Source organism: Boleophthalmus pectinirostris, unplaced genomic scaffold (genome assembly GCF_026225935.1).
Source record: "Boleophthalmus pectinirostris isolate CB_2022bp ecotype Guang Dong unplaced genomic scaffold, ASM2622593v1 HiC_scaffold_5, whole genome shotgun sequence".
Lineage (NCBI taxonomy): Eukaryota > Metazoa > Chordata > Actinopteri > Gobiiformes > Gobiidae > Boleophthalmus > Boleophthalmus pectinirostris.
The window spans coordinates 5567398-5593868 of NW_026571404.1; the positions used below are offsets into that span (position 1 = coordinate 5567398).

Genomic DNA, 26471 nt, shown 5'->3' on the forward strand with positions numbered 1-26471 from the left:
AAGCACCCAAACAATGGAAAAAAGTGCGACTTATAGTAAGCGTGAATAGAGCCTGTTATTAGAGCTTTGATTGGTAATTCGGACATGCCTTTCTCTGATTAGTTAATCCACCTGTCAATCAAACACAATCAGAAACTATAGAGACAGGATACACTTCCAGATGTGTAAAGCTTTATAAAAGCATGTTGTCTTGTCTGGTTAAACAAAATCTGGAGATCTGGCCATCAAATCTAAAACATGTCCAAGCAAAACCAAGAATACACCAGGACAATACTAAGACTAAACAAGAACTAAGACTAAGTTTGAACCAGGACTGGAACCGGTTTGAAGTTTGGTGTGAACCTTCAAATCAGTTTACAGTTATGGCCGTCTAAATTTAACTTCCTGTCACCGAGTCATGGGGCTGTCACTCTTGTCACTACACTGCACTTGTTAATGACTCTGTAGAACTGTTAATTGGATAATCACTAAAAATATCTTATTAAACACATTATAAAAACAGTGAGAAGTTATCATTTCATATAGGCTAAAGGCGTGCCCAGACTCTCTCCTCCCTGTAGGTTTAACGGACAGTGTTAATGGCTCTTTACATGTTTCGTTTGTGCTTTGAGTGTATTTTCCTCTCCGCTGGACCGAGCTGGCCGCTGTGTAATGTGCACAAACAGATCAATGACCTGTCACAACAGACTGAGCTTTGCCCTCCTCTTCACCTTCTCGCTCGGTGGGGCAGATCAGTGGAGTTTACTGATGCGTTTTTCAAAGGCTTTTATTATGTTGTCATCAGGTTTGCATTGTGCTGCTGAATGTGATGTGTGAGTTTTGTGGTGGTTTGTGAAATCAAAGAGGCCATAAATGACATGACATAAATTATTTCACTTTTAATTATTATCCTAGTCTGAACAGTGTTTTATTTTGAAAAAAGGACTGAATTCTCTCTGTCTGTGTGTCACTCACACTAGGACTTTAGAACCGTGCGGTATGTTTGTCCAGTGTGAGTGTGATCGAACCGTGACCAGGCACTGCACTGTTGGACTTTGGCCTGGTTGGAGGAGGTGGACCAAAGCGCAGCACGGTTGCTTATTTACGCTCGCACATGCACGACTTTACTATACGAGACCTGTGTGGGCGCTGATGTTACTCACACGAGGAAAACAGTCAATAAAGTCCAATCTAAAACGCAGTGAATCCACGCTGACCTTCAATAAAGACTGTGGACAGTAATGAAAGTTTTGCAGCGATGTCTCGGGCTGTCCTCACTCCTCCTCCTGTCCTCCTCTCGTATCTGTCTCACTATTTAATAGATATTTCTGAACTTATTTTCTCCGCTAAAGCCTTAGCTCTGCTGTGCATCATGTAAACAAACAGCGCCGTGTGATGATGTCATTGGGCCATGGCTCGGTTCTGATGTGTAGGTGAGAGTGCGGAACACAGAACCCTACACAATCGTGCTTGAGCACCGCACAGTTCTAAAGTGCTAGTGTTAGTGCACCTTAAGACTCACTCGTGAGTGACCATACCAGCTTGTCAAAGCCTGATCCTGTCAGATCTCAGAAGCTAAGCAGGCTGGGCCTGGGTAGGTACTTGGATGGGAGACGCTAGGAATTCCAGGTGCCACAGGAGGCACCGGTGGTCAAAAACTGTTGTTGTGTCCTTAGGCAAGACACTTCACCCACATTGCCTAGTATGAAAGTGGGTGTGTGTGAGTGATGGTGGTCGGAGGGGCTGATGGTGCAGATTGGCAGCCTCGCTTCTGTCGGTCTGCCCCAGGGCAGCTGTGGCTACAATAGTTGTTTACCACCACTGAGTGTGGAGTGACTGAATAATGAACTGTAAAGTGCTTTGGGGATCTTGAAAGACACTATATAAATGCAATCAATCAATCATGTCTTGACTCTTGATGTTTGTCTCAATCACGTGATACATTAACACCAATATTAAACCCACAGGCGAGTAAAGCCGCTCTGAAAATATTGTCTGACATTAAACTGGTCCGTGGCACAAAAAAGGCTGTGGACCACTGCTGTAGATGTTATAGTTCAATGTTTGGTAAGAGACAGTTTTTCCTGTTGATTACTGTATTTTTATAAGAAATATTTAAAAGGAATGTTCACAAATGCTGATCCCTTTCTGTTTTTGATTAGACGCATAACTCACTTTGTTGAAACATAACCATCCCAATTTTAAAGGTACAATATGTAACTTTCTGGAGGTGTCGCATCATCTGCATCACTCCATGGAAATGTAAAGTTAAAACCGTATATTGGGACATTCTCCATGGAGATATATGAGTTTTATGCCATATTGTGGAATATTATAACCAAAGCAACAACATTTCCATGGAAACAAGCAGGAAGAAGGCTCTCCACTGAGTCAGGTTTGTGGAAATGCAAGCCTGCTCTCAATAAAGGTTTATTGGTGTAATAAATACAACTATACTCATTTTTTAGTGTGTATTATGGATAAAAAGTGACATACTGGGGCTTAATAATATTCATTTTAGTTGCTCCTGTTTGTATTAAATATTATCAACCATTTTGTTGTGAATTCTAAACCCCGGCAGTAAAAATAAAGCTCTTGTTTCTTCTTCTGTGTTTGTTTCTTTTACAGCACATGTTCGTCTCATGTCCTCTGCTCTGCGCTCTCGTCTTTGATTGACAGGTTAATTCCTCCTGACTAAACACCAGTCTTTTATCTCTCCTCAGTTCCGCCGCTGTCTGCTGCAGCTGCTCTGCTCGCGTCTCTCGTGGCTCCAGCGCGGCGTCGGGTTGAAAGAGCGCCCCCTGGCCCCCGTGGAGCGCCCCATTCGCCCCATCTTTGTGTCGGACAGCTGCGGCGGGCGGGACAGACCCAAAAAGAGAGTGACTTTTAACTCTTCGTCCATAGTCTTCATCATAACCAGCGATAACCTGCAGCACCTGGGCGTCTCCTCCAAAACGGGAAGCGAGTCCCAGGCCAACGTCATCCAAGTGCGCCCACTGTGAGCTCCCCCTGGTGGCGGGGAGGTGTTTGTGAACTCAGTTTCTACTTCTGTCCACAAAAACCTTAACACAATGTGACAAATAATTAGAATTTGACGATGCAGAATTACTTCAAATGTGTAAACGTGTAAAATGATTATCCAAGTGTTTCAGAATGGTGAAAAATTAGGACTGTTGCCATAGAAATTGACCATTTAAAAAAAAAATTACATCTTTTGAATGGAAAAATGTGCTTAAATGTTCCAAGAAAGCTAAAACCATTCCAAAAGATGCACTGTGTAACTTTTCTGGTGGAGGGTACGTACCTTCTTGTTTCCACGGAGATGCTAATGCACGCAGAATGTTCCACAGAATGGCATTAAAGGTTGTATGGAGGATTTTTTTTGTTTTTAGTTTCAAATTCAATGAAAATTTAAAATACCATTACAGAGACGCAACAGCCTTGTAATTATGACGACCAAAAAAGAATGAAAATCTATCAACTGTGGACGTAGTGAGGCCGGATAAACGTCAGCCAATAGAAAACAAGGCTGCCTCATTTTCTATTGGCTGTTAGGTTGTCAATCAAACTCCCTACATTTCTAGTGTAACTGACTTGCCGGCATGTGGGGATTATGTGGTTTACACAGCGGGTCTTAGAGGCTTTTTTAAACTGTCGCTTCCTCGCATTTCGCACAAAGTTTGGTGAGATGGCGGACGAGATTAGACGACCAGTTCGACGGAAAAGAAAGTCCGTTTTTGAGGTTGCTGAAAGAAGAAGAGAAGGCGAAAAGGAGCAAAGACAAACTGAGGTGAATGTTGGAGATCTCTTCCAGCGATTGCGTGAATGATGCAAACGAAGAGTCTAAAAACTGACGGGTCGGTCGCTAAATTATTTCTAGACAGTCACGACAACAGTAATTCTGAACGCGCACTGGCTGTAAACAAGTGTGATTTCTAGAGTAACAAGGCAGGAGGAGATGTTTCGACTGAGGAAGGTGGTGTCACACATGCACAACATTTGAAAAAGGACTGTCGCTGTATTTCTCTTCCCTTAAAAAATCCTCTATACAACCTTTAAAGCTACTTAACACAATGGAATCAAGTAGACGACGTCATCCTACCAAGTTTCGGGTCAGATCTGTGGAAAGTTGTTTTAAAACATTTATAATTGAATAAATGGATGAATGACAAGGTTAAAGCAACACTGTGTAACATTTCAGGGAAAGCAATGACGTCCCATTGAAGACAAACAGGTGATATATACAAATTTTGCATCCTCAGTGCTGACTTTAGTAACGCTTTAACATTATGTGTGATTTTTTGGTACCAGTTATAAATTTAAAAGACTGTTTTTGTCAGTAGATGAAGCACAAATACACAAAATAATACTGCAGTACGAGGAATCAACCCAGGGTATTTTCTACGACCTCACTTGCAAACCCAAACCAAACTACGGCGACGTTCAGACTGCAGCCTGAAGTGACCCAAACCCGATTTTTTTTCACCCCTATGCTCCTGTATCTGATCTTTTAATGACAGTCTGAATGACACAGATCAGATTTTTTCAAATGTGACCCAGGACACTTGGATCTGTGCTCCTAAAACCGATACATATCCGATCTTTTGACATGCGACTTCAGTCTGAACGACCAGGTCACATTCATCCCACCTACACGTCATAACAACACGGTAAAAACCACCTGTCGCGAGCCAATACAGCCCAACGACGATGCGTTTGCTCACTGAAATAGAGCGCTGAAGATGTGTTTCCTCCCGCGAGAGAGTGGTACAAGTCGACGCTCACAAATGTACACAAACGTTCTTCTCGTCATACAAAAATTGTGTATGAACTCTGTGTGAGTGATGCACCAAAGCACAGAGCAATTAAGGTTTTACGTCTACGTCACAAAGCCACGTGACCTGGTGTTGATGCCGTCATATTGGAGGTTAAACTATCCATCTGGACAAACGTGTAGTATTTGTGTGTGATAAAATTTGAATTGAATAACAATGGTTTTGACCTGTGTTGTTATTGGATGTTCTGGCCGGAGTCAATCTGCTAAAGAAGGAGGCCAAAGGATCTTTCTATCGGGTCACGGCTGATAAAGATCGCAGACAGAGGTGGATAGCGGACAGAAAAAGAGAGGGATGGGAGAATGGGAGTACAATCGTCTGTGTATGGAGTAAGAAAGCTGTCAAAAATATTCGTGCGCGTAAAATAGAAATCCGTGCAATTGCATTTTGGCTGTAGTTGCACATAAAATAAATATTTGTAAACTCTCAAATGAGTCCAGTCGTACATAAAATATATTGTGTGTATTTTTATCCATCAGAATACGAATTGAAAAATTACGACGTCATGAATTACAATCACGAAATGAACATTTACGATTACGCTTTCATCAGTACGAATACGAATTCACAGACGGAACTTTACTGTCAAAAATACGTCATCACTTCACAGACATTATTCATCGAGCAGAAGAAACATCGATCAAGATCAAGACTGTGCAGCTCAAGTTTGTAGCAGAGTAAAAACAGAGTAAAAGCACAAGAAGCTACAACAGAACAACAAGTGGGTTAATTAAAATCTATTGTAAAAATGTCTTGAATTCGGGAACCGAACGCTGCTGTATAATATTGTGTAGAAACACCTCCTTTGAACGGGAAATTGCACCTATATGTTAGATAACATAGTGGAGCCAGTTGGCAACATCCGACGTAACGTTCTCCCAGGGCTAATTAGCAAATATCAGGTTCTCTGTATGTTTAGATTAAAACATTCACGGCTACAGCCACTCTGCGTTTACCCTCTGCTACAAACTTGAGCTGCGCAGTCTTGATCTTGATCGATGTTTCTTCTGCTCGATGAATAATGTCTGTGAAGTGATGACGTATTTTTGACAGTAAAGTTACGTCTGTGAATTCGTATTCGTACTGATGAAAGCGTAATCGTAAATTTTCATTTCGTGATTGTAATTCATGACGTGGTAATTTTTCAATTCGTATTCTGATGGATAAAATACACACAATATATTTTATGTACGACTGGAGTCATTTGAGAGTTTACAAATATTTTATTTATGCGCAACTACAACCAAATATGCACGGATTTCCCAAATACGCACGGATTTCTATTTTTACGCGCACAAATATTTTTGACAGCTTTCTTACTCCATATCTGTGCAGTCAACATTTCATTTCTGGTGAGGAACCATCTCCACACAAACAAAGAAGGGATTTACAGTAAATTAAATGATAGATACCAAAAGTATTTTTCTCGTCGATGTACCGGCACAGAATCCGCCCCACCCCCTGTCCTCAAGTCCAAAATTCGGGATGCATGTGTCCCACTACCTCTGGACATTTGGATGTTGTTGCCACTGCCCCACAAAACGTCATAACCATCCTCGTCCTTCTCCTTCTCAATCTCCTCCTTAAAACAAATAATCTGTTCATGTTCTGGCTCCGGTACAACAGCAACTTTAAAATCTCCAGTTGCTCAAAGCTCGTGTCCACGTTTAGGCGACTTCTGTAAACACTGAGCAGGCTCGCTTCACTATTGGGGCGTTTAAAGTTCACACTGGAGATCACGTAGAAGTCGCATTTAATCGTAAACGTGAACGACCTCGCAAAAAAATCCAATTTCGCAAAAAATCCAAATTGAGCATTAAGCCCTGCAGTCTGAACGTAGCCTAATTGATCCAGCCCAGGGTATTTTGCAAACCCAAACCAAACTGACTGACCTCCAGGACCTGTGTGTGCAGATGTCCTCCTCACTCCTCCTGTTTATCCAGGTTTAGAGACAGACCCATGTCCACCACAGTAATGGAATAAAGGTTTTTTAATAGATTGAAGCAAGAGCAGAGGTTTCATTACGACATTACTGAATGCAAACTTATCCTAAACGTGGACCTTTATTGACATGTAGAAAAATCTGTTCTCTAAGTAGATATGACAGACCAAACCACGGATCAATCAGTATTTACTCAAGTACATTTACTTATTTAATAACCTTTCCGTAGTAGTTTTTTGACACCATTCTCCTACTTTAAGGTGGATTGTGTAACATTTCTGTTGGTGCGTCCGTGAAACGCTTTTCTCTGTGATGTTACTGCTTTTCCTGGAATGTTTCACAGTATGGCATTAAACCTTTCTATGTTCATGGACCAAATCTGACAGTTACAGGTCAGATCCGTGGAGAGGCGACCCCGCTCACAGTCAGAACGTGTATTTTTCGACGTATTTCTGAGCTGTAAAACCATCTGTAATTGAATAAATGTAAAGTGGAGCTGTTTAATGTCACACTGTGGGACATTCCAGGCAGAGCAACGATGTATCTATAGAAACAAGCAGGTGACGGATCCCCAACCGAAACGTTACACAGTGCACCTTCGTATTTTACAGCAAAATACCAAAATGTGCCTTGCCCTACTACAGTAATTATATTTATTATGATAGATACAGACGGTACAAAGTTGACATATTTTGACCTCAAGAGTTACCGTATTTACCGGGCTATTATTTGCTCTGGATTATAAGACGCACTGTCCTTAAATGGTCCATTTTCGAACTTTTTTCACAAAAAACCCACACCGGACTTTAAAGGAAACACAGCAGTTGGATGGGTCAGTCGGATTTTGTTTGGCGCGTTCACGGTGACTCTGGGCTTTGTTCAGTCGTGTCTAGAAGCGGCACATTGCGCTCGCTTTTTCGGTTCGTTCCTCCGTTCCGTTCCTCGTCGGCGTGGAGTGATGAGTGTGTCTGTGGGTGTTTTTCGCTGTGCGGTCGCTGTCTGCTCCGTGCGTGTTTGCGGCTTTGTAGTTTACTGAAGTCGTGCTGGGACACCCGAGTGGATTCGTGTATGGGGCGCTCTGGATTGTGGGGCGCACAGTCGTTTTTTGATGGAGTTGGAGGTTTAAGAGCGCGTCAAATAGCCCGGAAAATACCGTACTTAGGGTGCACTCACACTAGGACTTTAGAACTGTGACCAAGCACGAATCGCCCCTAAAGCGTGGCACTTTGGTCCAGTGTGAGCGCAATCGGGCTGTGCTCAGTGTTGGGGAGTAACGGATTACATGTACCGCCGTTACGTAATCGGAGTACAAATTATGAGTGGTTTCAATGAGTGGTAATTGGATTACAGTTACTTTGCTGAAATAAGTGGATTACAAGGCGGTATTTTTCTGTTTTCACATTTTGTGCTACATCCCATTAATTTATTTTTTTATTTCGGTAATTCCACTCATTGCCGGAAACCCAAACAGAAACAGGAGCTACTGGCACTGGTGAAAACAACCTGCATAGACTCATAGTATCTGCACTACTGTCCTATAGTGACCTGCCACATGAGTGGACGCGCACACAAACACACACAAACACACACAAACACACACAAACACAAACACACACCTTCATCATCGTCATCAACCTGAGAACCCGTGGACCACGTTTCCTTCCGTAGTTACAGCGCAGACACCGCCATCTCCTTCGCCGCGTGTGGACTGTGTTTTAAACCGCGCTTCCTCCTGTGCACCTCTAAACCAGGACTAACACCAGGACTAAAACCAGGACTAAACCAGGACTAAACTAGGACTAAAGCAGGACTGAACCAGGTCTAAACTAGGACTAAACCAGGACTGAACCACGTCTAAACTCAGGACTAAACCAGGTCTAAAACCAGAACTAAACCACGACTAAACCAGAACTAAACCAGAACTAAAGACCTGGTCTAGACCTGGGTTAGTCCTGGTTTAGTCCTGATTTTAGACCTGGTTTACTCCTGATTTTAGACCTAGTTTAATACTAAAGCAGGACTGAACCAGATCTAAACTAGGACTAAACCAGGTCTAAACTCAGGACTAAACCAGGACTAACCCAGGACTAAACTAGGACTAAAGCAGGACTGAACCAGGTCTAAACTAGGACTAAACCACGACTAAACCAGAACTAAACCAGAACTAACCAGGTCATATAAAAAATAATTTCTCTATCAATAATATTTTTTAATATGGTTAAGGAAAGGCTGATCTTGTTATTGTCTTTTAACAGACAAAACCTCTTATGTTCAGATCTCGTGGTCTTTGTTTCTCTACATTAAACAGTTGTTTATTCATGGAGACTTGGGCTCAGACAATTTGAAGACAACAAACAAGAATTTTCAGGATGTGGTTGCTACATTCATGTCGTTTAAAAAAACATGACAATATCAAGTAATCCAAAGTAATCAGATTACGTTACTCACTTTAAGTAATTTAATGGATTACGTTACAAACTACATTTTGGGTATGTAATCTGTAATCTGTAGGGGAATACATTTTAAAAGTCACCTTCCCAACACTGGCTGTGCTCAGGATGGGACATTGGCCTGATTAGAGGAGGTGGGCCTGAGCACGACATGGTTGCTCACACACACGACTTTACTACACGATCCCTGTCAGGTGCACTGATGTTACTCATAAGAGGAAAACAGTGAATAAAATCTGCCCCATCTCTGGCTGTCATCACTGCTCTGCGCTGTTTTTATCTCCATAAATTCATGGAGGAGCATGTATCAAAAGGACGCACATCTGCCTCACGATTTAAAGGGATAGTTGGGATTTTCTGACATGAATCCGTGTGGCATCCCCGTGAGCAGTGTCAGTGCAGTGATACGACCGGAGAGAAAATAGTGCCAAGCGATTATGAGGTCTGACTTTTTATTCGACGATGGTTTTGTGATGCAAATGTATCACTCTTTTGAACACATGTTGTTTTGAGAAGAAAAACGCTTTATTTTACTGTCCCCAGCCAACTTGCCGGACTACTTTCGTCAGCACTGAAAACGTCCGGTATCTCGGCTCACCGGACGCTTTCAGGGGTAAGTCAGTGTTGATGCACGACACTGCTCACGGGGATGACATACAGATTCATGTCCAAAAATCCGAACTATCCCTTTAATAGATATTTCTGCCGCTGGAGTTATTTTCTCTGCTGTGCATGTAGCCATAGAACCTACGCAATCATGTTTAAGCACAGCACGGTTCTTAAAGGTTGTGTAGAGGATTTTTTTTTGTTTCAAGTTGTCAGTGATAGATTATAGAGGTGCAGTAGCCTTGTAATTATGATGACCAAAAAAAAGAGAATAAAAATTCATCAACTCTGGGCGTGGTGGGGCTAAACATTTGCCAATAGATAACGACACTGCCTCGTTATCTGTGAGCTGACAGGCTGTCAATCAATCTCCCTACGTTTCTAGCGTAACTGACTTGCCTGCGCCGCCGGTACGTGGTTTACGTACGACTGTCACGCAGTCCACAGACGCAAGACGCACAGACGCTGTTTACTCCACCAACGCAACAGTTCTTAGCGGCTTTTTTTGACCTATATCTTCCTCGCAGTTCGCACAAAGTTTGTTGCAATGGCGACAAGAATCCAGGAGCAGTTAGCCGCAAAAGAAAGTCCGTTTTTGAGGTCGCTGAAAGAAGAAGACAAGGGGAAAAGCAGCGAAGCCAAACTAAGGTGATTCTTGTAGATTCATTCCAGCGATGGCGCGACTGAAGCAGACGCAGGGTCTAAAGACTGACGCACTGGTCCACAAATTACTCCTGGACAGGAAACTTCTGCTTATTATGAAAACGTACTTTATTTCCAAGAGTTAGACAAACGTTTTTCAGGACACAAATGCGATATCCTATGTCTGAAAACGTAATTTTCAAGGCAAAGAAAGAGTCCGCTTGCTGCTGCGTGTTGTAGCTAGTTCATTCGCACGGAATCTCCGCGCAACCTTCTCTGCTCCCCTTTCCTGCTCCTGTCCCCGCTGCCCGATCCGCTCTTCCCCCTGCTCCTCACTTCTCCGGGCACGGAATCTCCGCGCACCGCTCCCTCTCCTCTCTCTCTCTCTCCTCTCTCTCTCTCTCTCCTCTCTTCCCTCTCTGCTCCTCACTTCTCGTCCGCGAACGAAATGTCCGCACACCCGCTCCCCCCGCTCCTCACTTCTCCGTCTTGCCTAACCAACACTGTAGTTAGTTGTTTACAAGTCATGTGCAGCACCGGCTGTAAACAAACCTGTTTCTGGTGTAAGGAGGAGGAGGGAGGAGGTGTTTCTACGTAGGAGCTGTAGGGGAGGGGGGGGGGTTTCACACATGCGCAACATTTGAAAAAGGACAAACAGTCGCTGGATTTCTCGTTCCTTGGAAAATCCTCTATACAACCTTTAAGTCCTAGTGTGAGTGCGCCTTTAAACAATATACTGTATCTGTACTGGGCCAAGACACATTTTGTTCAGCTACATGGGAAAAAATTTATGCAAATTCTTTAAAATCTCCATTGTTTTAGACCTGGACCTACGAGGACTGTGTTGGGGGTGTGGACAGTAGCCGGTATGTAGCCAAACTCTACAAGATGGAGGACATATTATAACATTAAATCAATACCGTCTCCATGTTTCTGAATATTTGCCTTGATTTGAGATTGTAGTGCTGTGTTCAAATCATTTCCTTTGTGGACCAATAAAGTTTGTCTAAGTCTAAGTTCACTGTTTCGAGGCAGAGGTTTTTGAGACCTGACTTTGGAAAATCTTGCATTTTATTTTGGTTGGCACCCAACTGTCAGAGCATAGCGTTATTTTTGCCATTCTAAAAGCATATTGTACGCAGAGTTATAACATCATGTATGGATTCAATAAAGAGATGCTATTTTAAGCAATATTTCTGTGTGTGCTTTTATTTTGAAGGAGTGACCATGAATGTTGACTTCCTTGGAGAACCTGAGAAAGAAGGTTATTAAAAATATATATATTCTTAATGCTTTGTGTGTGTGTGGCTCTTTAGCATAAAATAATACATGATTTTTCTGTGGTGCTGTTGTTGGAAAATCTTATATATAACCAGTGTTAGGTGTAACTGTAATTAAAGTAAGGTCACTCACTAAATACTTTATACTTAGTTACTTAAATACTCATAGGCATAACTTTTGTCATTTATTTATTTATTTATTTATTTCATCAAGCATAAAAAGACATCAGACAGTGTCACAACATCAGACACACAAGAAATGAATGAAAGGAGCAGAAAGAAGAAAAAATCTTATGTTCTCTGCCCCCCTTTCCTTTTTCAAGACAAAACATCAACACCGATCGTCACTAAACATTCCATATCAGTTCAGGCACAATTATTGATCAATTGCAAACAGTAAATCTTCATTATTATACACAAGAACTTAGTTTTCTTTTTCATACATACACACCGCATTTGATTTTATATGTTTTTTAAATGTCGTCATTGTACTTGATTCTTTTATTTCTTTGTCAAGACTTTTCCATAAGTTTAACTCCTTTTCACAGCGACACTTTGTTCCGTAAATTCCTTTTAAATTGTAGTGTTTTGTTCTCATCTCAAACAGACTTTGAATATTTACAGGTAATAAATTACACTTTGCTTTATACATGACTTTGACAAGACTTAAATCAACAATATCCTGCATTTTCAACACTTTATGTTGAGCAAATATTGGGTTGTTTGTCTCTCTACAATGACTGTTGGTGATGATTCTCAAGGCCCTTTTTTGTAAAATAAATAAAGGTTGTAGGTAAGTTTTACATGTTGAACCCCAAATTTCCACACAGTGCATCAGATATGGTACAATTATAGAGTTAAACAAAGTTAATAATGCTGTACTATTTAGTGAGAACTTTACTTTCACAGGTATCACCCCAAAGGTAGAGAAGCAGCTTGTAGCAGAATCTATTGTTGATAAGTCTAAAGCAACGTAGACCATGTAACCTACTTATTTGTTGTTTAGCTGTATTTAAAACACATAAAAGCACACATTTATTAGTATTAACAGTAAGTAATCCCAAAGTAATGTAACTAAGTAACTTCTTTGAGGCAATAATGAAATAGTGTAAATATTACATTTTCCTTTTTTCTTTCTTTCTTTTTTTAAATAAATTCAATGCTTGGACATTTTGGATTCTAGAGCAACTACACTACTGATCAAAAGTTTTAGAACACCTCATTTTTTCCAGGTTTTTACTGTTGACCAAAGCGTATTCTAAACTTTTGATTGATGAAAGTGTCCACCTTTGGCAGATAGAACAGCTGAACACACTCGTGGCTCGTTCTTTTTACAATAGAAATCAAATATTGTTCAGAAAGTTCTTCCCAAGTCTGTTGCACAAGTTTCCATAAATGTGTGGCACTTGTAGGTTGCTTCACTCTTCTGTCCAGTTCATCCCAAACCAACTCCATGGGTTTAAGTCTGGACTCTGTGCTGCTGCTGGACGCTCCATGTTTTCAAGCTTTACCATCTTGTTTTTTTTGTTCCTGAGGTAGTTTTGGCAGAACTTGGACTTGTGTTTTGTATCTTTTATCTTTTTTAACCTCCAGTTGTTCGGTTCAATCTTGTACATCATCCGTTCATTCGATTTTTCCAAGATTAGTTGTGGATTAGTCCTGGTTTAGTCCTGATTCAGTCTTGATTCAGTCCTGGTTTAGTCCTAGTTCAGTCCTGGTTTAGTCCTGGTTTAGTCCTGATTCAGTCTTGATTCAGTCCTGGTTTAGTCCTAGTTCAGTCCTGTTTTAGTCCTGGTTTAGTCCTGATTCAGTCTTGATTCAGTCCTGGTTCAGTCCTCCTGGTTCAGTCCTGGTTCAGTCCTGGTTTAGTCCTGGTTTAGTCCTGGTTCAGTTCCTGTTTCAGTCCTGGTTTGTCCTGGTTCAGTCTGTTTAGTCCTGTTTAGTCCTGGTTCAGTCCTGGTTCAGTCCTGGTTCAGTCCTGGTTTAGTCCTGGTTTAGTCCTGGTTCAGTCCTGTTTTAGTCCTGGTTCAGTCCTCCTGGTTCAGTCCTCGGTTCAGTCCTGGTTTAGTCCTGGTTTAGTCCTGGTTCAGTCCTGTTTTAGTCCTGGTTCAGTCCTCCTGGTTCAGTCCTGGTTTAGTCCTGGTTTAGTCCTGGTTCAGTCCTCCTGGTTCAGTCCTGGTTTAGTCCTGGTTTAGTCCTGGTTCAGTCCTGCTTTAGTCCTGGTTCAGTCCTCCTGGTTCAGTCCTGGTTTAGTCCTGGTTTAGTCCTGGTTTAGTCCTGGTTCAGTCCTGTTTTAGTCCTGGTTCAGTCCTCCTGGTTCAGTCCTGCTTTAGTCCTGGTTCAGTCCTGGTTCAGTCCTGGTTCAGTCCTCGGTTCAGTCCTGGTTTAGTCCTGGTTTAGTCCTGGTTTAGTCCTGGTTTAGTCCTGGTTCAGTCCATATGCTGAGCAAAAGCCACAGAAACAGGTTTTTCTTTTTGGTTTTGGAGACAAATAATGAAGAAAATAGTTGTTTCTTTTTCTTATTTTTGGTTTTATTTTGAAAAACAATTGAACGAATGACACACGGATCAGTGAGCCCAGTGTCGGGAAACTACACCAGAAGTTGTCATTGCACGTTTCCAAACATCTTCCTAGTTTGTGACGTAAACGTGAATAGAGCCTATTGATGAAACATATTTACAAACTGATAAAATATGACATAAAACTAGCAACTTTATGATCATGTAACTTTGATTGGGTTTATTGCAACTGAGAAAAACGTCCTCCACAAACCTGGCTCTGTTTTCTCCCGCTTGTTTCCATGGAGAGAGGTTCTTCTTCACGCTGCAGAAGTTCGTTCGGTCCTGGGGTCAGAAAGCTTCTAACACCAGCACCTACACTATCTGAGTTACCTGTGCAGGCGTCGATGTGCTGACGACGGCTGATTTTCAAAGACGGTGTGATGAGTTCTGCAGCGTGATTAGAAACAAGACACAGGCCTGAACCCTCCACATCTGTCTGTTATAAATACGCCCGATGAAAAGGTTTGAAAGGGTCATAAAAGAGACAAGACGGAGCTGATTACGTGTTGAAAATAGCAAGACATACTGCAGCTTCGTAAGGGATGATCGACACGCCGACAATGGCAGTAATTATGAATAATGTACAACAGCGTTCGCTAATCAGGGGGTAATTCAAATGATTTCTGATTGAAAATAACGAAACTGAATAGTACTAGAATATACAATTTTATTTGCAGTAGAGGTTAGATCTTTAATCGTGTTTTTGTTGGATCATTTTGGACGTCAGTATCACCAAATGTAGTGGTTTTAGAGAACAGATTTAGTTTATTTTGACTCCACGTGTCCATTTCCTGTCTTTCCCCTGCTAAAAAGCCTGGAGACGCCCTGTTGATGCTGCAAAATTTGAACTTATTTTGAGCAGTGCATCGCGTAATGACGGCCGCTGGATGCGCCAATGACACTTCTGGTGTAAATCGTCCGACTGGTTAAAATAGAAAGCGACACCTGCGTGTGTGTGCTGCTCGTGTGCTGTGCTGCTGCTCTTACTGCTTTGGTGTAAATTAGAGGTGAAGCTAACAACAACTAGCATACTAAGCATACACTTCCTGATTGTCGGACAATAAAGTGCTTTATAATCAGATGCAGACAGTACACAGAGGATTATTTTGACCTTAAGAGCTGTTCATACAATATTTCTGTTCTGGGGCAAGACACGATGGATTGTTTTATCCAGAATATTTTGAATCAGAGAAGCGTGATATAAAATTTGACAATTTGGAGTTTATTTATCATTTAATAAAATACAGGATAAACATGTTTCATTTATCAGTAACAACCATAGAATGTATAAAGAAGTGAACTAAAGGGTGAAGTATAGTTTTGCGTCGACTCCTTTTTGATTTATGGATCTGCGTCGAGGTCTGTGCATTGAGAAGTAATTCACTGCCAAAACACTAGGGGGCGATGATATATGTTCGTATATATATACATGTATATATATATATATATATATATATATATATATATATATACATACGGTCTGTGTGTATGACCCGCAGACATATAATCTCTGAAAACTTCCATCTCCGACACGATAAAAGCACAGAACAGACTCATCATTAGTACAATGTCCCTCTGTCACAGAGAGAACACTCATATTCCACTGAGTCGTGTCCTTTTAAAGTCCGACAGAAGCTGAACATGCCAGGACACAAGGAGTGATCTGTTTTTACAGCGCTTAGTTTATGCAAGTTAGCCATGTGGTTTTAAGTTTTGTTTCTGTAAAACGTAAACACATATGCGCAAAGCTGCATTAAACACATTATTTCTCAATGTATATTGAAAGAAACGAAAGTCGAGTACAGGAAATGTGTGTCGAGCAGAGGACCAATCACAGCCCTTATTTTCTGCGTTGCTTCCCCTGCCGTCTGTGTTGCTTTGACGCGTAGTTAGAAAATTTCGGAGTTTCACATGTGTTGCAGTGTTGGGGAGTAACAGATTACATGTACCAGAGTTAAGTAATCAGAGTACAAATTATGAGTAACTGTATTCAGTTATAGTTACTGTTTCAGTGAGTGGTAATTGGATTACAGTTACTTTGTTGAAATAAATGGATTACACAGAGGGACTATACAGGACTAAACCAGGACTAAACCAAGACTAAACCAGGTATTAAACCAGGATTAAACCAGGACTAAAACCAGGTCTAAACTAGATCTAAACTAGATCTAAACCAGGTCTAAACCAGGACTAAACCAGGATTTAACAGGACTAAATCCTGCTGTGTGGACGTGTCTCCTCTTCTTCTATCAATAATATTTTTTATTTGGTTCAGTAAAGTCTGGGCTTTTCATTTTCTTTTAGCAGGTAAAACTTCTTATGTGAAGATTTCCTCGTCTTTGCTTCTCTACAGCAAATCAAGTAATCCAAAGTATTCAGATTACATTACTCACTTTAAGTAATTTAATGGATTACATTACAAACTACATTTTGGTGTGTGTAATCTGTAATCTGTAGGGGATTACATTTTAAAAGTCACCTTCCCAACAGTGCGTAGGGTTTACGCTCCTCCTGAAAATGTCTTGTTTTTGTGTTTTTTATGTGTTTTTTCATTAGCTTCAGACGATCTTGAAACTTTTTTTTGGCAGCTTTTGCTATTGCGCACATTGTGTCACCACGGTAACTGCTGAACACTCCGCCATAGACAAACAAACAGAACACCCCCAGCGTGATGTCAATGCAAAGTATCAACACTGGGTTAGGATTATGACAAATGATTTAACCATAAAATTAAGGAATATTACAAATGTATCTGTCTCTAACCGTTTCATTTTCACCATCGCACGTTTCACACGACCATAAAAATCTGCTCATTTTTCACATTGACCTGAATAAGTTACAGACGTCATTTCCAGCGCTTCTTTCTGGCTCCGCTCACTCATTATAAATTAATACATTCGATTAAGAGCTAATTAAACTCATGGTTCACAAAATGGCTGCCAGTCCTCAGGAGGTCCCGGTGGAGAGGAGTCTGTTCCACATTTTCTCGACGTCGATGTGAATTTTGTCGACGTTTGGAGGGTTTTTGAAGAGGAGGTAAGACCCGCCCAGGACCGCACCAGTGCCACAGAAAAACAGGCCACGGTTTATCACCTGCAGGGAAAACAAAAAACTACATGATGCTTCAAATTTCAAGGGGATATACAAAATGTTTTCATGTAATAAAGTTGTTAGTCTTGTGTATTTTGTGGAAGCAGCTTGTAAGATCAAAATGAGGCTGTTGTGTGAAGTCTGCATCGAATTATTACCGTATTTTCTGGACTATAAGTCGCACCAGCCAAAAAATGTGCAATGAAGAAGAAAAATAAGATATATTAGGCTACGTTCAGACTGCAGGGCTTAACGCTCAATTTTTTTGTGAAATCCGAATGTTTTTGTGAGGTCGTTCACATTTCCAATTAAATGCGACTTGTATGTGACTCCAGTGTGAACGTTAAACGGCCCAAAAGTGTCCCGCATGTGCACTGGAGACACGATGACATCAGCCTCAGCGAGCGTCTCTGTGTTTACAGAAGTTGTCCAAACATGGACGCAGCATTGAGCACCTGGAGATTTTAAAGTTCCTCTCGTACCGGAGCCAGAACATGAACAACTTACTTGTTTTAAGGAGGAGATTGAGAAGGAGAAGGACGAGGTTTTTGGTCGTGGTGTTTTGTGGGGCAGCGACAGCGACGTCCGTTGAAAGGAACGTGTGGATGTGGAGACGGAGCCAAGAGTGGTGAGTGGTGATGTGCTTCGCTTCAGTCACACGGAGTTCATTAACAATTTTCGCCTACTTCAGCGCAGAATAGTGACGTTTGTGTCTTGTTGATAACGTGTAGGTCGAATTAATGCGCTTTGGCCGTTCACACTGAAGTTACACGTCAAAAGATCAGATATGTATCAGTTTCAGGAGCACATATCCAAGTGTCCTGGGTCACATTTGAAAAAATCTGATCTGTGTCGTTCAGACTGACATTAAAAGATCAGATACAGGAACATAAGGGCCAAAAAATCGGATTTGGGTCACTTCAAGTCGCACTTTTTGGGGGAAATTTATTTGATAAAATCAGAAACCAGGAACTGACATTTCCTGTTGAAAGTCAAGTTCTAGTAATAACAATAGAAGAGAGAAGAACAACAGACTGTTAATGTCACATATGAACAGTTCTTCAGATAAACTATAACATAAACAACAGAACAGAACAAGTTTAACAAACTCTCCATCTCACTCCAAATCACTAAATCCATTCAATTCTTCATCCTCAGTGTCACTTCTGAGCAACTCCGTGACCTTCAGAGGTAAACGTTGCGCCGCTTCCTCTTCTGTGTCGCTGTCGTCAGACTCAGCATCAGTTCCAGTTAGAATTATTGGGTCTTTCTGAATCCCGACAGGATGGTTTCGGTGTCACTGAAGTCCAGACTTTGTCCATCCATCCAGTGACTTCAGGAAAGCTGCATGGTGCATCCTCCCAGTGTGTGAAGAATCCCTCAGTCGTCCAGGTAAAATCCATGTCAAGGAGATAATTCAGTTTGTCGACTGGACAAAAGTGAGTTTGGTTGAAGACGTTTCGCAGCTCATCCAAGCTGCTTCTCCAGTTCTGGTCAGACGGTGGTGGACACTTCCTTATATCTGCAGGGAGGAGCTAAATAACTACACTGAAACTAACACACACACTAGTTTACAGTTTCTGTTATTTAGTTTGGCCTGTTGACCTGTACAGGGTGTGGGCTCTAATTAGCATAACAATTCATGAGCGAGAAACTTGTGACCCTCCCAGTGTCACAAGTTTCTCTCTCACTCCAAACTTTCTTTCTGCTGCTCGATTACAATTTTCAGCTGCAGATTTCACGATTTACAGTTTGTAATCTGCAGAATATAATGTTGTTTTCGGGGGCATTTGTGTTCAGTCTTCTCAGTCGTCTTTATAAGTTTGTATAAATGTTAAATTGTTCAGTGGTTCAGAAGTAATGGTGCGATCGACTGACATGATACAGACAGGACAGAGGCTCTTTCTGCAGGAGACATGTGCAGTAGAACCAAGTGACAGTGGTACAGGAGGAACAGGAGCAGCAGATACTCACACACAAGACTAGAGCCTCTCTGCGCTGTCAGTGTGAACAATTTAATATATAAGTCGCACCTGAGTATAAGTCACAGGAAACACCCAAACCATGAAAAATACGGTACATATAAAGTAAATTATAGAACTGTAAACTGCATAACTTATTAATATTTATTTATTAAATTTCTCTTTGGATTGGTTTTGGTTTCGTCTCTTCATATGGGGATGGTTTCACTAATAATAAATTAATTCCACTTTTATTTTTGCTTCAGTTTGAGTTAATTTTGTCAAAATGTTTTAAATGTGGTGCAATAATATCTCCATTCTGAACATCGTTATTAAACATCGACTTTGAGATTATGTGTAGATAAAGATTCTCACTTTGTTTTGCCATTGCCAGCGCTCCACAGCCTGATGGTACCGTGTCCTTGTGAACGTCACCTGTAGGTAGACGGAATACTGGTTTAGTCTTGGGTTAGACCTGGTTCAGTCCTAGGTTCGACCTGGTTTATTCCTGGGTTAAACCCGGTTTAGTCCCTGGTTTAGTCCCGAGTTTGATCTGGATTAGTCCTGGGTTAAACCTGGTCTAGTTCTGATAAAATCCTGATTTAGACCTGGTTTAGTCCCGGGTTTGACCTGGTTTATTTCTGGTTAAATCCTGAGTTAGACCTGGTTCAGTCCTGGTTTAGTCCTGGTTTAGTCCTAGTTTAGTCCGTACCATGGTGTAGAGTGGGACTATGGTTCGAGGCATGAGGAAATGCAGGAAATTATCCACATATTTTCTGAAAAGGAACCACTTTGAGTTGACGTGAGCTCTCATCTGAAAGGGAAAAAAACACAAAAAATACATATTATCACTGTAATATTGGACTACTACTACTACTACTACTACTACTACTACTACTACTACTACTACTGCTACTACTACTACTACTGTTAACTACATTTAATGGTTGACAATAATTTAGTGAGAATTTGACATTGCAAAGTGCAGTTTTCCTACAGATCCCTGCACTTGATGACATCCCAATCCAACTCCTGTTTAATCCACAGTTTGAGCAAGTGCCATTTCCCATCAGTCTTTGCTGCATGTGTCATAGGGATTAATTAAGATTGGAGCTCGTTAGCATTGGCATCTGTGATGATTACTGACATCGTGTTGATGTGATTCTAATAGGCAACCTGTCACTGTGCTCCTGTATGAGGCTTTCTGAGGGGAGGGGGTTATAATTACACCGTGTGAAACTGGGTCAATTATCTGTGATGGACAGAAGCTCTACACACAAGGCCACAGGTCTCCAACCTGCAGATCTCCACACCTTTCAAATTAACTTTTTTCATGTTTCATGGTAATAAGTCAGACAATAATTATTTTATCTGGTTGAATATTAACATAGTCTTAGTAGTTTAGTTTATTTGGTAATTTTGCCCCCTCCCTGAACCGCCACTTTGGAGGGGTTTCAGTGCAAGAAAGATCCTGGGAGCTATGTTGTCAGGGGCTTCATGCCCCTGGTAAGGTCACCCAAGGCAAACAGTTGATGAAGGTCTGGTATGATGAAAGACACGCATAGGCCAGCGACGTCACCTGGATTGGCGTTACCAGGCCCCACCCTGGAGCCAGGCCTGGGGTGGGTGCTCGCCTGGTGGCCAGGCCTTCCCCCAGGGGGCTCAGCCGGGCTCTGCCTGAAGGAGTGACGTGGACCCACCTGTGGGAGGATCCATATGGGGCCAGTGCAGGGAGATCTGGGTGGCAGTTGAAGGCAGATCTCTGGACGTGGAGACTGACACTGGGGACATGGAACGTCACCTCGCTGGGGGGGAAGAGCTGGAGCTTGTGCAGGAGGTTGAGTGTTACCGATTAGATATAGTCGGCTTCACCTCCACGCACAGTTTGGGCTCTGGAACCCAACTCCTTGAGAGGGGCTGGGGTCTCTAGTTCTGTGGCGTTGGCCGTGGGGAGCGGCGGCGGGCTGGTGTGGGCTCATTGCCCCACAGCTCAGCCGCCGTGTGTTGGAGTTCACCCCAGTGAACGAGAGGGTCGCATCTCTGCACCTTCGGGTCGGGGACAGGTCTCTCACTGTGGGCCTAAGGGCTGAACAGCAGTGCTGAGTACCCGGCCTTCTCGGAGTCCCTGGGAGGGGTACTAGACCGTGCACCGACCGGGGACTCTGTTGTTCTCCTGTTCCTATAGCTTCAAATTCACTCTTGTAACGATTATCATCAGGATCTTCATTTGACTGGAGATGAACGCTGTGGGTGGCGTCACACTTAGTCCACTTCTTTACACAGTCTATGGGCCCAGCCTTGCTTAGCTTCTGAGATCAGACATTAAGAAGCTGGTCAGTCTCCTCCATGTTTTTAAAGTCCATTCACATTCAAATTATGCAGATACACAATGTCATAATTAGCAGCTGTGTAGGTGTCGAGCTTATAAAGATAATTTTATAATCTTGAATATTGCAGTACACAGGCTGTTGAGTTCAAGGACCCAACCCACAACTGATGTAACAGAACAACATCTTTATCCAGTGAGCGACGATATCATTTTCTTCTACTTTAGTTACAAAACTGTTTGACCTAAACCATGACGCAGACTTACATTTCTAGACGAGTATAATAGAAACATCCTTGGTACCTCTATATAGTTGTACATGGCCAGGTCTGCGATGGCGTGATCATCTGGGACTCTGACTCTGGTGTACTCTGGAAGAACCTCACCTTTAAAACAGAAATACAACTGTTTTATAAAGTTATATTTTAATCTTTAAACTGCAGCCCTTTTGACATTTGACAAACGTACTCAGATCGTCGTTAAACTGGTCCATAATTTCATCGAACACAATGCAGTCCTCGAAGCCCTGTGGACGACAAATGTTATCAGTGAAGCTTGACCCAATGACATTTCACAACACAACACAATGATTTAATAATGATTCAAGTTTAATAACTACTTAAAAAGTGTTGTACTGATTTTTACACGACAAACAGAACTAGTTTATCTGAAACAGTTTGCAGTGGTGTAAACTTACTCCTCATTTACCTTCTTCATTCTGAACATCCTGATTATTCACTAGATCAGAGCTGTGAGTGTAAAACATAACAAAAACTAGCATGCTGATAGTGCACTTCTTGATTATTGAACAGTAAAATGCTTTTTAAGTAGACAGAACAGAGTGAACTGCTTTTACAATATTTCTGTCAGACTAGAGACCAGACCAGAGACCAGAGACCAGAGACCAGACCAGAGACCAGACCAGAGACCAGACCAGACCAGAGACCAGAGACCAGAGACCAGAGATTAGACCAGAGACCAGAGATTAGACCAGAGACCAGAGAGACCAGAGACCAGAGACCAGAGACCAGAGACCAGAGACCAGACCAGAGACCAGACCAGACCAGAGACCAGAGACCAGAGACCAGACCAGACCAGAGACCAGAGACCAGAGACCAGAGACCAGACCAGAGACCAGAGACTAGAGACCAGACCAGACCAGACCAGAGACCAGAGACCAGAGACCAGAGACCAGAGAGACCAGACCAGACCAGAGACCAGAGACCAGAGACCAGAGACCAGACCAGACCAGACACCAGACCAGAGACCAGAGACCAGAAACCAGAGATTAGACCAGAGACCAGAGACCAGAGACCAGACCAGAGACCAGAGACCAGAACCAGAAACCAGAAACCAGAGATCAGAGACCAGAGACCAGAGACTAGAGACCAGACCACAGACCAGACACCAGACCAGAGACCAGACCAGAAACCAGAGAACAGAGACCAGAGACTAGAGACCATAGACCACAGACCAGACCAGAGCCCACAGACCACAGACCAGACCAGACCAGAGACCACAGACCAAACCACAGACCAGAAACCAGAAACCAGAGACCAAAGACAAGAGACCAGAGACTAGAGACCAGAACAGAGACCAGACCAGAGACTAAGACTGAGCGGTAAATCAAGAGCTTTTGATTTCCTTTCGACATTATCACACAGATCAGAAAAAAAAGCACAATAAAGTCCCTTGAATACATTTTGGATTTGAGTTTGGTCCTTTTTTGTCCTCGTACTCACTGCGTTCATGCCCTGTCCGTAGAACGGGACCACGGCGTGCGCAGCGTCTCCCATCAGGACACATTTATCTGCGATGTGATACGGCGAGCACTTCACCGACACCATGGCCTGAGCCGGGAGACGGAAGTAATCACACTTCAGAGCTTCACTGCAAAAACACAACACAAATATCATTCATGTGTAAACTCTAACGTGTATAGAGCTTTTTTTTTTTTAATTTTTTTCCCTGTTCAAAACTTCAGAACTGACAGAATCTTCCTCTTCAAAGTGGAATTTCATCGTAACGAGCAGCAGATTTTGATTGTTTTTATTGCTGAAGTGGCTACGTGACATTTCTGAAGCGGAGTCTGATTTCTCAAACATGCACGAATCAGTCAAATTACAACTTTGGATAATGACAAGGCTCCTAAACGTCTATTTTACATCATATGGGCCCGTAAAGCAAAAAATCAGAAGCTAGATTATATACGTTTCTAAGTGAAGGTCATTTTAACACGGAAATGAGACTGGAGTCAATTTTATTTATTAGTAATCCTTTTTATACAGGCTAGACCAGGGGTGGGCAATTATTTTTTCTATGGGGCTACATGAGAAACAGAAAATATTGTGGAGGGTCAAAATGTTTAACTCAATTCTGCATCAGATTAATTGTATTTCTTATAAAAAAAGCAGTAAATATCATTGTTTTGACGAACTAGTGAAAGTGGTAAAGAGTTTATGTTATGACTAAGCAATGAAAAAATGAGGCTGCTTTACAAAAATTATCATTAAAAACACCTCTAAAATAAAATCAATGCAGCTTTAGTCCATACATGAGGCTTAAAAGGGTCGTTCAGAGTCGACTAAAGGGCCGTACGTATGTGGCCTGAGAGCTGAACAGTGCCCAGGTCTGTTCTAGACTCTTGGCCTCTTGATCTAAACCTTAGAGACAAACAGGGACCGTAAACATGAACTAGACCAGGACTAAACCAGCACTAAATCAAACTAAACCAGGACTAAACCAGGACAAGTGAACAGACCTAGTATCTCATGGTTTACTCCCTAATGCTGCCTCCAGGTGGAACAACACATTTTTGGTATAGAAAGGAACTAAACATGCAAATTTATTCTTACTTAAAGGTCCTATATTACACAAAATTGACTTTTATGTGAGCTTTAATCCATGTTATAATGTTGTTACTTCAGGTTACTTGTTACTCAACAGGAGTTGAGTTTTGTTTCACAGTTTTGAGTTTGAATAATCCTTTATTAGTAGCAGTGTTGGGTGTAACGTGTTAGAGTAACGTAACTACTTTTTTGGGGTAAAGATAGTGTTACTATCACGCTACTACTGAAAATTTGGTAATGAAATGTAGTTCCTTTTTCAATATGGCAGGGCCTTACTTTTCTGTGTATGTGGGCTGGTCCCTGCCCTGGCAGCGGCACTGAGGACAGTTTGCCCTGTCAACAGTCATGTTAGGAGCAGGGGAGGATGCAGTGGGCACGGTCCTGGGAAGCGGTGAGGTCCGGGCGGGAGGAGCTGTAAAGCACGCAGCCGGAGTGTTGTGCCACTTTCACCTCGAGCCTTTCCTGGCCGACCCAAGCCAGAGACACCCAGGGAGAGGTCCCTCGCGAGGCCCCTCCTGCACCGAGCGGCCGTCCCTCACCCACCCAGTTGAATCTCCCAGGCCGACTGCGCGGACCCAGTTTCATGTCCTCTTGAACTCTCTCTTCAAAGTTCTTTTCATCTTTCCCTTACAGTACTCTTCAACTATCGTTCCCGTACCAGTTATTAGAGTTACAGTTTAAAACCAAAAAGTTACCAAAGTAATGAGGAACGTAAAAAGTGACTTTCCATCGGGGGTAACTAAGTCAAGTAAGGGATTACTTTGTAAAGAAGTACGGAGTAACAAGCAAACATTACTTTTTTTAAGTAACTTCCCCAACACTGCTTATTAGTCTGTCTACATCTATAAATCCCAATATGCTCTGTTCCACCTTGTGATGTCATGAAGCGATAGTTTCCAAGTGCCTTTTAACCTTTGATTAGTATAGATTGGTAACACCCGTCCTGAAATCATCAAAATTATTCTATTTGAAGGTGCGTGGAGTTTAAAAACACAGTAGAGTGTTTTCTGTTTCAGCCTTAATATGCAGAGTTTGTGAGTTGAACATGTGTGAATAAAACAAACTTGACTTTTTTGACGAGGAATCAACATTATAACGTGCAGTAAATCAGAAAATAGCAAAATATGAGCCTTAAATATAAAAATAAGATGATGACATGGTTAAAAACAAAGCGTCAGTTTAACATAATAAAGAACAGATTATCTTTGGTGTTTCCAGACGCAGCTCTCACTCCTGTGATCTACTGTGAATCCACTCTGCCGTACTTCATCACACGTGTTATTGGTTTGCACACGGTAACGTCAAACCGCCCCCTCCTCCACGGCGCCCTCTGCAGTCAGCACCTCTCACTCGCTTCACGTCAAATTAAAACCCCTCCGTCCTCAAACATGCCTCGGTCTGTCTGCAATTTCACACTTCACGGGTTCGGTCCCAGATGATTGGAGAGGGAAGTGCCCGTTATATTTGCGCTACGTGAGTTTATTCATGTAATTTTAGTTTTACATTTTTGCCTCGTGGCTTACATTATAAACCAGGCTGCATCTACTTGTAAAACACGATTCTGATTACGATGCGTGTGAACATGAGCAATGTGCCAGAGGGTTTGTGAAAGCTGCAGTATAGATACAAGTTAGACTGATGTAAAGGCAGTGTTGGGAAGGTGACTTTTAAAATGTATTCCCCTACAGATTACAGATTACATACCCCAAAATGTAGTTTGTAACGGAATCCATTAAATTACTTAAGGTGAGTAACATAATCTGAATACTTTGGATTACTTGAGATTGTCGTGCTTTTTAAAACTACATGAACGTACCAACCACATCCTGAAAATTCTTGTTTGTTCAGTTTTTATTTGACCATATTAAAAATATTATTGATAGAGAAATTATTTTTATATGAGATCACAATTATGTCCACCTACTGTTAGTGTCATATTGTATTAGTTTA

General features: G+C 41.9%; 2 protein-coding genes across 2 annotated transcripts in view; one reads left to right on the forward strand and one right to left on the reverse strand.

Moving 5' to 3' along the window:
* opn3 (opsin 3) overlaps positions 1 to 2981 on the forward strand; it is a 36303-nt gene extending 33322 nt beyond the window's left edge. The window contains exon 4 of the mRNA XM_055162842.1: positions 2703 to 2981. Coding sequence (XP_055018817.1) covers positions 2703 to 2981 — 279 coding nt within the window. The remainder of the gene's footprint in view (positions 1 to 2702) is intronic.
* A 13518-nt stretch (positions 2982 to 16499) lies between these two features.
* LOC110161082 (kynurenine 3-monooxygenase) overlaps positions 16500 to 26471 on the reverse strand; it is a 50456-nt gene continuing 40484 nt past the window's right edge. Inside the window, exons 10-15 of the mRNA XM_020925792.2 lie at positions 23415 to 23562; positions 22141 to 22198; positions 21976 to 22058; positions 20059 to 20160; positions 19722 to 19781; positions 16500 to 17388 (exon numbers count right to left, since the gene is read on the reverse strand). Of these exons, the coding sequence (XP_020781451.2) occupies positions 17242 to 17388; positions 19722 to 19781; positions 20059 to 20160; positions 21976 to 22058; positions 22141 to 22198; positions 23415 to 23562 (598 nt within the window). The 3' untranslated portion in view covers positions 16500 to 17241. The remainder of the gene's footprint in view (positions 17389 to 19721; positions 19782 to 20058; positions 20161 to 21975; positions 22059 to 22140; positions 22199 to 23414; positions 23563 to 26471) is intronic.